Here is a 10,508-nt window from a genome sequence, read left to right on the forward strand (position 1 = left end):
GATCCTCGTGGCTCTGTGACTTGAGGAATTTCCCAGGAAGCCCAGTTTAACAAAGGCTTATTTCACCAGCAAAAGCAGGCTAATTCATTAATGTCTCATAGTTGTTTAATATGAAGGTATGCTTGTCGTTAATGTATTTTTAATATTGCAAATATTTTAATTAGCCCCCCCCCCCCCTCGACTGTGCATGTAGTCTCAAGTGTATAGTCCTCAGTGGTGGTGCTGTGCTGGGGTCAGCCACACACACTCAGCGCTGTTCCTCTGAGCCTTTCATGGCACTCACACGAAGAAGGTTTGTGCATGTGCTAAATTATTGCATGTTATTATTTCTCCAATCTGAACAACACTTCAGATTGGTTCTTGTTAGGAGTTAAATAAAATAAATGCAGTATTACTCAGATGTATTTATGCACAGACTATGATTGAATAAAATTAAAAAATATATTTATACGAACAATAAATACATAAACATGTATAAGAATTAACTAAATCTATATTATTAAATGTCAAATCTACTGAATGAAGTGTATCAGATTATGAATTATTATCAAAGATGGGCTCCAGCCAGATGTTTGCTTTTTGCCTGTGTTTTTGACCCTGTGCCAAAGCAGAAAGTAGACTTTTAGTATTTTTTAAAAACATTTCCAATTTCTCTAATGTAATAAATTTGAACTTAATAAACTGTAAATCACTCTTTGGCTTGTAATGTCATCGTGCATTCATTTTATTTCAAACGTTTCTTTTTTGCAGAACAGATGCTTCACAAACGATAGCTCGTAATCTTAGCGGTTGATCAAGGATCATCAAAAGATAGTGAATTAATAGCTTCTCATTCATGCTGCTTCATAACTGGTTGCTTTATATAACGTGTGCATGAATTACGTAATGCTCAAGGTAGGTTCAGACCGAACATAGTAGTTCTGTGTGTGTGTGTGTGTGTGTGTGTGTGTGTGTGTGTGTGTGTGTGTGTGTGTGTGTGTGTGTGTGTGTGTGTGTGTGTGTGTGTGTGTGTGTGAACGCGCCCTTATTGGTGCTTTGAGATGCATGGCCATTGAGGCCATAATTTAGTCCATTATGTCCTCTGGTTTGCAGTCGTAGCCTCAGGCCTCTGGCACTGAACGTTGTGTCATTTGCTACCAACTGGGTTTTTGATGAGAGTGTGTGACCTAGACGCCTCATCCCTCACCACTGTCTCATTCCCTTTATTTACATCTGTCTTTAGCATTCTAATTACTCTCTTTATTGCTTTAGCCCCGAGGAATCTGTTATACTGCAGGAAAATAGGACTGAGGACACTGGAGTTTTAACCAATAATAAAGCAGCATAACTCCTATTACCCATAGGCAAAGAGTGGGCCTGCGAGGGTCGCTTGTTATAGGCTGTAGGCAAGACAACTACGGAAAAATGTCTGAGTGAACGCTTGCAGGGGTCCATTTACTTTTGTGACGCCAGAATTTCCAAAACAATTTAAGTCTTGCATAGGCAGGAGAGAATTGGTTTTCCTAATAATAAACATTTTTATAGCTGCTTTTCGTGTTTCAATCATACTGTCTGCAAATGTTTGGTTAGGTTCAAGTCAATTAACAGTTTTGCCCAATATTGTAACTTGATGCACTAAATTGCATTTCTCCTTTTTAAATAAAAAAAAATACACAGGACACAGTCATCACTCATCGTCTGTTCGTTTTTGGACAATGTCAATGCAACAAACTTTTAAATGTTTTGTCCCTTCCCACGGAATTTTATGAAATAGCATCAAGAGCAGGCACAGCAGTCTTTAATGAGCTCTCAACTTTAAAGACTTGAAGGATATTAACAAGCTGCTTGACAAATGGTGCTTAGAAGCACATTAAAGACGCAGCTAATGGTGCGCATAATGACGTCTAATTTTCGATCAGATATAAATTAGAGCCCCCAACAGTTATTTGCCTTAAGGACTTTATGTAAATGATTCTGCTCTGTATAAACTGAAAACTGAAAGGGTGAGTGAGTGAGGAGCAGAGAGAGAGAGGCCATTGCTCCTTGTGGATATGATTAATAGATCTGCAACAGAGCACGGCTGTCAAAGCCCAATGAACACACATCCACTAGACGGCTCTACCACCTTCTCATTAAGGTCCAATCTCTGAGAGGTCTATGGCTTATTGGGAACACCAGAGCACCACTGGGAACAAGTGGGCCCCAACCACAATGGTTGCAAACGGATCAGGTAGGAAGGAAGCGCGAGGATGAGACCTAGATAGTCAGAATCAGGTTTCCGTCTGATGTTGTTTAATATTTGATAGCTGAGGGCACATTGATGTCATCATACATGTAGTTAAGTACACATGGCAGGACTCTGTTTTGTGTATTAAAATTAATCTACCCGCCCGCAGATAAGGTTTATGCACCACAAGTTTAGGCTTGTGTATCTGCTTTTTTGTCATATAAAAAATAGAATTTAACTCAAATAACTCAAATATGTTCCAACATTTTTTAAATACACAGAGATAAGTATTTAATAAACTGTCAATGTGAATTTAGTTTTGATTTGAATGTTTTGGCAAAAGTAGCGTGAAGGTCTCACACTGATGCTTTACTCGTGTGGTGAAGTGACCATGGTCCTGTGTTTTTATTAATTCCATGTAAAGGAAACGCCTCAATTATCAAATTTGTCGAATTAATAAAATATATTATGTATATTCCTAAAACGTTTTTTTTTGCCTGTTTTTGCCACATTAAGGTTTGTAGTGTCTGTCACGCCCCCTATCTGTACGAAATGATATTTCAGTAAATAGGGATTGGATATCAGATTTTATTTTTCACTAAATACATAAGCTATTTTCTTTTCTTTTTTCTTTTGCAGTAAAAATGTGTCCAGCCCATAATTGGGTGAAGTCTAGACCTCAGGTAGTGTTGTACTTATTATGTCATCCAAATTATTAAACTTACTGAATGGACATGATCTGTCCTTGATACAGATCTTAATCTCCACGCGTTGTATCCAGGATGTATTCTCCCTCAAGCAAAAGTATTTAAATATTCATTTACATTAATGTTTAAAAATAACATTAACGAATGAACTGTGGCAAATAAAGAACAATCTGCAAAACCAATAATTATGAAGCTTTATAGAAATTAAACACAAGGTTGTGATCATATTATTGACACATTTAAGAGAGACCTGTGAAAACGTTCTGGGGGAAAAGAAGAGCCTTGATTTTACATCCTAATAACACTCTTGGTGGTGGCCACATGTCAGGGGTGATGATGGCCCCTCAGCGCACCCCCTAATCACGCCCCTGAACTATTTTTGTTATTGAGCCCGGGAGCGTTTCCAGTGGCGTTGAATGAACAAATGTAGTTTTCTTGTTTTTGTGACATTTCTGATGGTATTTCGCATTTTCTCTGCCCAACCTAATTTGAGGGCCACGTTATTGGGATTACAGTACGTATTTTCTGCATAAACATTTTTTTGCGCAAAAATATATGACTTGGTCTAAAATAAAAACATATATTTTAAATATTTTGCTCATGTCCTGACGTTGGCTGATGTTTCACAATAAAATGCAGCAGGTCTCGCCTTTATTTTGTTTCTACCGCTGAATTTGTGTTGTTTTTAATAAGGTGACTTCACAGACAGTCAACTGTAAATCTGGCAGCTTCCGTTTCAGGCACCAGCTTCGGTCGTGGATTTGTCCTGTACTGAGGCCTAACACGCGGAAAACACGGTGCCACAGCGAGCAGATGAATTAACAATTCAATGTGTGTGTGTGTGTGCGTGAGTGAGTGAGTGAGTGAGTGAGTGAGTGAGTAAGAGAGAGAGAGCTGCGTTTCATTGGCAGATACTGTACAGCGCGTCCTTCCCTCCTTTTCGTGCCACGCTAGATCAAAAACTATCCCACCAACCTCCTTCCAGCCATCCACTGCTGCTCCATCGATTAGTTTCTGGAAAACACTTAACAAACTAATGACTATCGACGGCTGATTAATATTGCATCCACAACAACTGATTGGCGACACTATCAAATGGCGATTGCCGCTTCACACGGAGGCTGCCGTCTGACGCAAAGCAGCCAACAGATGGAAAAGAGCGGCTCGTATAGTGTGCAGCGCGTTCACTTTATGGCTCACAGTTCGTCTAATTCGAGAGCAGTCGCGTCTTTGAAGGCAGACACTTGGCGTAAATGTACAGTTAAAATATTCTACTCTCGGTCCCCAGGCGGAGCTCCGACAGTCCCTGGCTTCATTAAATTTTCATCAGTATCCCTGTGAAAGGGTGGAAATGTTCAGGGGAAGGAGAAAAATAAAACAGAGCGCGTAATTATAACAAAAGGAAACAGGGTCGCCCTTTCCGTTTGGTGGAAGGCTCCCACAGTGTCTTTACGCGCACGTGCGTTTCAGTGTATGGCGCCCACGCAGCTTGATGTGCCTGTGGCTTCGAGGTAAACTGTTTGGTTCGCGTATTTATTATATAAAAAGACCTTCGATTGGCTTCATTGTGCCGTGCGTGTTTGTTTTCAGAGTTCGGGCCACATTGATTCAGTATCAAAGAATCCAGGTCGATTTTCTCCCAATATGTGAAAGTGAATGCAGGCAGCAGCAGCAGCCTGGTCGAGAGGCTGTCTGTCTGTCTGTCTGTCTGCCTGCCTGCCTGCCTGCCTGCCTGTCTGTCTGTCTGTCTGTCTGTCTGTCTGTCTGTCTGTCTGTCTGTCTGTCTGCCTGCCTGCCTGCCTGCCTGCCTGCCTGCCTGTCTGTCTGTCTGTCTGCCTGTCTCTGTCTGAGCAGAGGCTCTGGCTCGTCAGGCGGCAGCCGATGCTCACTGCATAAAGTTAATTTCAATTCCCGATGAGACCCTCGCTCAGCAGCCCTCCCTGACCAGCGGTAATTAACAGGGATGGCTAATGACTGCTTAACTCGCTCTTCATAATTATCTGGTTTTCATAATTCGATGTGTAATTTAATAATTCGCTCGTATTAACGTATTAAGTGAATGACTCATTTAGGGGAAATTAGAAGCACTCACCAGGAGCATCTTTTAATTGATGAACCATCATCGCTGTCTCATTAATAAGGGTCGTTTTGATACTCTTAATTTGTCACGAGCAAGGCGCCGGAGCACGTTTAGTTTATGGGTCAATGAAATGAAATTGGGTTGTTTTCGTCTTAGGAGTTTATTTTGTTAAATAAATATTGAGGACTACTGTAAGTGCAAAACATGTTAATTAGGCTAAAATGTGTAAAATTAAAAATAATGTTGACACAAACAGATTTGGTCATTAGGTGACAACTTATTACCTAGGGATGCCAAAAATATTTATAGTTATAAAAAAATAGTTATAAAAATATAAAAAAAAAACATAACATGTCATTGAATGGGGTCAAAAGCCTAATTGGTTAATCTGAAACAATTCTAAAACATTTGTTGTTTTTATGTCTTGCGAAATCACTTTTCTTCCTCGTCGTCTTTATGCTAAAAATTATTGTTGCAGTGTATTTACAATTATCCAGAAATAATGCATGCAGATGTATTCTGTGTGCTGTAAATAATCAGTGTAAACGCGGAGGACAGGTTTTAGAAATGCTAATCTTTGGCTCGTGCAGCCTCTCAGGTATCTGTCCATGGTGCTGAAACGCTTGCTCAGCGCCCAAACAGTCAGTCAGCCCTGAAGCTCCCAAACAGCAGCTCTGCTTTGGACATCACGTTAAAAATGCTCCTCTCTCTCTCCCTTTGTATCATTCTCCACCTCCACCTCCTCTTAACAACCATAACTTCGAACCAAAGGTTTTGCTTCAAAGCCCGAGTCCCGGCATTGACGAACGAAGCATGTTTGAGTGTGTATTTAAATAGAGACGGGCACGTTGGCAGGCGAGCTGTTTTTCTGGCGGGCTGACATCTGGCAAGTCTGCGCTCCAGGGACCCATCCAGCTCTCCATAGACCCCCTGATTAGACTCTAATAGAATATTAGCATTTGCTCTCAGGTAAGGCAACAGTGAGCCGCATAAGCTGGCAGCACGTCAGTGGAGAAGCCACGTGTGTCTTTAACATTGATGGGATGGAGAAAAGAAAGCGGGCTCCTGTAAGGCCTGTTTTATGATCAGACCCGGAGGAGGACGATGAAATGAGAAGTTACAGGCACAAAAGCAATTTCTGATTACATTTTGATGTTAGTTATTCATCTCGTATCCACACTGGGAGAACGCACTGGACAGCTACAGGGTGGGGGCGAGGCTTCTGGTAGTGCCTTGCTTATGAACACTTACAGTAAACAGGGCTCATGGCTCTTGCCAGAACCCAACCGGACACCTTATGGTAACGTCAAAGTCCCGTTACCTTTCAAAATGCCAATGTTTGTAACCAAATACGCTGAAAGAATCCACAAAATATCGTCTTGAAAGCTGTGCAGCCCACAGCTAAACCGTTCCCCTCCTCCTCATCAATAAATAAACAGATTAATAAATAAAGGAATATTAATATGTCTGGATGAGCCACTTTACACAGCGTAGTCATGTTAAAGTTTGTTCTTTAATGAAACACATATTGCAGTTCAATAATTAAATAAATTAAAATTACATGGATGTAGTAAATTAATAGAATAATTTAACCAGGAACCAAAAGCAACATACATTACAGAAATTAGTTACCTCAGCTAAAACAGCAATACAGCAAAAACCTGTACGGATATATTTATGTGCATCGACTGGTTCCAATGAAATATTTACATTTTACACTTATACTTCCATGAAGCTGTTTCTTTTCTCTTCAAGAAAAAAACATTACTTAAACAAAGTGATTTTTAACAAGCAACGACGTCATAATGATGCGCGTATATTTATACAAATAAATAGCAGAAAACATACATAAAATAATTTTAAAAAGAGAATACTTTCTCATATATATCTCGATTGTACCATCTCAAACATTAGAAATTAAAATTTGTGACTGCACGTTTCGCAGTCGTTCCCCTTTAAACCAGAACAACACGCTTACGTTGCTGTCAGAATTTGATTTTCTCAAGCAAAACGAGGAGGGGGGAATCCCAATAAATATATAATGAAGTAAACATGACCTCACTCAATAAATAGTTCATAAGCTACCGGCCCACGCTGGATTGTAAACTTATTGCAGCCGGCACGAAAACATATTTTTTAAATTGTAATAATCTGTGAAATCCTTACACGTGAGCCACTATTTCGGTCTTTTCGCGTAACTGAGGCCTAATAATAAACAACAACCCTGCCCTAACCCATACCCGGGTATCTGGAAAATAGATCCCTGACTTTGACCACGCATTGTAACAAAATAAGTGGAATTAATTACACATTTAGACACAAAATTAAGTGTGACAAGTAGATAATTAATTTACAGAGGGCTATTTGGCAGTAATCTAATATTAGCTTTCAAGACAAATCGGTGTGTTGTCCTTCTAATTCCCTCTTGGACCCTGGGTAAAATGTCAGACTGCATTGTCATGCACTCGCAGGGAAAATGGAGCTTATTTTATAAGCCGGAAACAAAAACAGCAATAGTCACCAGCCAAGTGCTTTGAACGAAACCGTAACCTCGCTGTGTGCGAATAGCAACGCTGCCCCTCGCTGGAGCCCGACTCGCGTTCCCGTTTTAAATTAATCATGACTGAAAATTAAAGCCTTGTAAATCATTCCGCGTTGACATTAAAGGTGAAGCATAGTAAGTGTGGAAACGGGGGTCTTACTTGCTTTGTCAAACGATGCTTTACTCGACTCCACAGCTCCCTCTCAGCAAGTGGGGGGTGAGGGGCGCGGGGGGGGGGGGGGGGGGGGGGGGGGGCTTTGAGTTTATCAGTCATTGTTCAGTTTTAGGAATTTATCGAAGTTCAAAGCACAAAGTCATCGATGATTGGAAAAAAAATGGTGTGAGCTAGGAAATATGATACAAATCGTCTTTAAACAGTTCCAAGTCTTTTCGCGGTGGTGGCGGCGGCGGTTCAAAGCGACTCTAGACGCATGCCGAGTACTTCATTCGTTTCTGCTTCTGCCGCTGGTTGCAAAACCACACCCGCACCACGTTCTTTTTCAGGTCCAGCTTTTCCGCGATCGCCGCGATTTTCTCCGAGGAGGGTCGCGGCTGAATGGCGAAGTAGGCCTCCAGCGACCTCTTCTCCGGCGCCGCTATCGACGTGCGCTTCCGCTTCTTCTCGGCGCCGTTGAACAACTCGGGCTTGTTAAGTTTCTCCCTGTGCGACTTCTCGGCTTCTTCCAGCCACGCTTGCAGGATGGGCTTCAACGCGATCATGTTGTTGTGCGACAGCGTGAGGGACTCGAACCGGCAGATGGTGCTTTGGCTGAGGGAGCCCACTCCAGGTATCTTCAGGCTGGCCAACGCTGCCCCTACATCCGCCTGCGTGACCCCCAGTTTGATCCGTCTCTGCTTAAACCGCTCAGCGAAGGCTTCCAGGTCCCGTGGATCGGCGTCCACGTCATTCATGCCCATGTGCGGCGGTAGCCCGTGGGCGTGAGCCATGTTGATGGCCGCCTGGTGCATGTGGTTCATGCCCGCCATGTGGGCAGGGTGCGCAGGCGTGGAAACCACCGAGCCGTCCGGTCCGGCCATGGTTCCCAGCGCCAGTCCCGGGGTGATGTGGTCCAGCAGGTCCCCCTCCAGGGCTTGGTGGGGCTGGTGGTGGTGGTGGTGGTGATGGTGGTGGTGGTGGCCGGCCAGGGCGGACGGATGAGAAATAGGCACCGAGGAGGAGGAGGAGGACGACGAGGTGCAGGGGAGCGTGTTCATGGTGTGGTAGGTCGCGTCCGGCTTGAAGGGACTGTGATGAGGAGGGTGGTGGTGGCTCTTGGTCTGCGAGACTATATCCACCGCCGCTAGAGCTTCAGCCCGGGCCAACAAACTCTCATCCAAGCCTCCGAATATATTGCTCTGCAATTGCAAATAGAATGCACACATAACTGTCAGCAGGGAATTCTCCCTCTACTCCTCGGTTTAAAACATTTCCAGAATGTGAAAAAAAGAAATCCTAAAAAGGAGCACACAAAACAAGACACATGCAACATCCCAGGTCATAAAAATTAATACGAAAGGCAAAGCCGACTGAATACATAAGTTGAGCTGAGGAGGGGGGGAAAAATATGGAGGTGTTGGGTGATTTGCTGTGCAGACATGAAAAAAACATCAAGAAAAAAAAAGTGGGCTGTCAAAATGTGCCTTTAAGCGGTGATTATGCAGAATACGTACCGGTGGGGTTGGGAGACAGGCTCGGCGCATCGCCTCCGAGCCGCTGCCGCCGCTGCTGCTGATGATGGTGCTGCTGTGTCGGGAGGACGAGCACGAGGACGACGGCGCGTTGGAAGTCAGCGTGGACGACGACGAGGAGTGCAGCGCGGAGTACTTGGGCTCGGGCAAGCTGGCGTGAGCCATGGCGAAGGGCTGCTTGCTGTTCAGAGACATCATCATCATATTTGCGGGCGTCCGAGCCTCAGCAAGTTCCTTTTAATAAGTTAAGACTCCGCCTCCTCTGCCGGGAGTTGAAGCCCGATTGCGTGCAGGAATCTCGAGTCACTGCCGAGTGAAGCGCAGGCGGAAGACGGTCGTCCAACACCGAAGTTATCACATGTATTTATTATTGCTGGCGGAGGTACGGAGGCGCGCGAGCCGTCGCAGGAAGCCGCACGCCATGCAACTGGGCGCAGGTGGTGCCTTTTCCTTTGTGGACGCGTGGCGCGGTTGTTCAAAAATGCCCCTTCTCTCTTTTTTCTTCCTTGAGCGTCTCCAGCTTTGTATCACATAAATATAGTTGTTGTCTTTTTTTTTTTTTTGGTTGTTGTTGTTGTTGTTGTTGCCTCGGATTTTTGGTTTTTTTTTGGCAGAGTTCCTCAAGAACGACGCCCGGAAAAGAAAAAAAAAAGAAAAGTTTCTGTCCTCTTAGGATTTCCAAAATAGTTCACGTTTAGAGCTGTTGCCGCTGCTTTCGATGACCTGTTTGTTTTGCCGTCTTGAAATGACCGTAAGTGAGAAGTAACGGCGGTGACAGTCTCTGTACTGTACCTCTTCGACTACGTTGAATGCTGCGGGGACCCGGACTGCCTCTGCTCTGAGGCGAAGGGCAGACTGAGTCTCTCTCCGCCTCTCTCTCTCTCTCTCTCTCTCTCTCTCTTCCCCCCGCTCTCGCTTTTCTCTCTCTCTCTCCACACACACACACGCACGCACGCACGCACGCACACACACACACACACACACACACACACACGCACGTCTCGCTCTCCACAGCTCTCTGTCTCTCTGCCTCTCTCACAAACCCTCTTTCCAGCTGTACCTGAAAAACCCTTTCATGATTTATTATTCTTTATTAGCCGCCACCACCACCACCACCTCCGCCGCCGCCACCGCTGGGGACTCTGCGCATGGGCAGTCTGCGACAAGGCATTTATTTCAAATGACTCTACTTCTTCCCACCAAGACCTCCTCACCAACAGCAAGTCTTACGAAGTTCACAGACTTTTTTCGGTTTTGCACCTGAAAGTATTTTGTCGTTGATCA

General features: G+C 43.9%; 1 protein-coding gene across 1 annotated transcript; it reads right to left on the bottom strand.

Annotated features, from left to right (window-relative positions):
* Positions 1-6,487: 6,487 nt before the first annotated feature.
* Positions 6,488-10,225, bottom strand: pou4f2 (POU class 4 homeobox 2). Its single transcript, XM_029158765.3, has 2 exons — positions 9,207-10,225; positions 6,488-8,891 (listed from the first exon to the last, which is right to left on the bottom strand). The coding sequence occupies exons 1-2, from the start codon at positions 9,426-9,428 to the stop codon at positions 7,959-7,961; spliced, it is 1,155 nt and encodes a 384-aa protein (XP_029014598.1). The 5' UTR covers positions 9,429-10,225; the 3' UTR covers positions 6,488-7,958.
* Between the last annotated feature and the right edge of the window lie 283 nt (positions 10,226-10,508).

Source organism: Betta splendens, chromosome 1 (assembly GCF_900634795.4).
Source record: "Betta splendens chromosome 1, fBetSpl5.4, whole genome shotgun sequence".
NCBI classification, from domain to species: domain Eukaryota; kingdom Metazoa; phylum Chordata; class Actinopteri; order Anabantiformes; family Osphronemidae; genus Betta; species Betta splendens.

What these genes read in the sequence shown, in the direction of transcription:
- pou4f2 (XM_029158765.3), bottom strand. Translation starts at nt 9,428, where the DNA reads ATGATGATGATGTCTCTGAACAGCAAGCAGCCCTTCGCCATGGCTCAC. An exon ending in CCTGTCTCCCAACCCCACCG is followed by an intron (nt 8,892 to 9,206) that starts GTACGTATTCTG and finishes TTGCAATTGCAG; the next exon opens with AGCAATATATTCGGAGGCTT.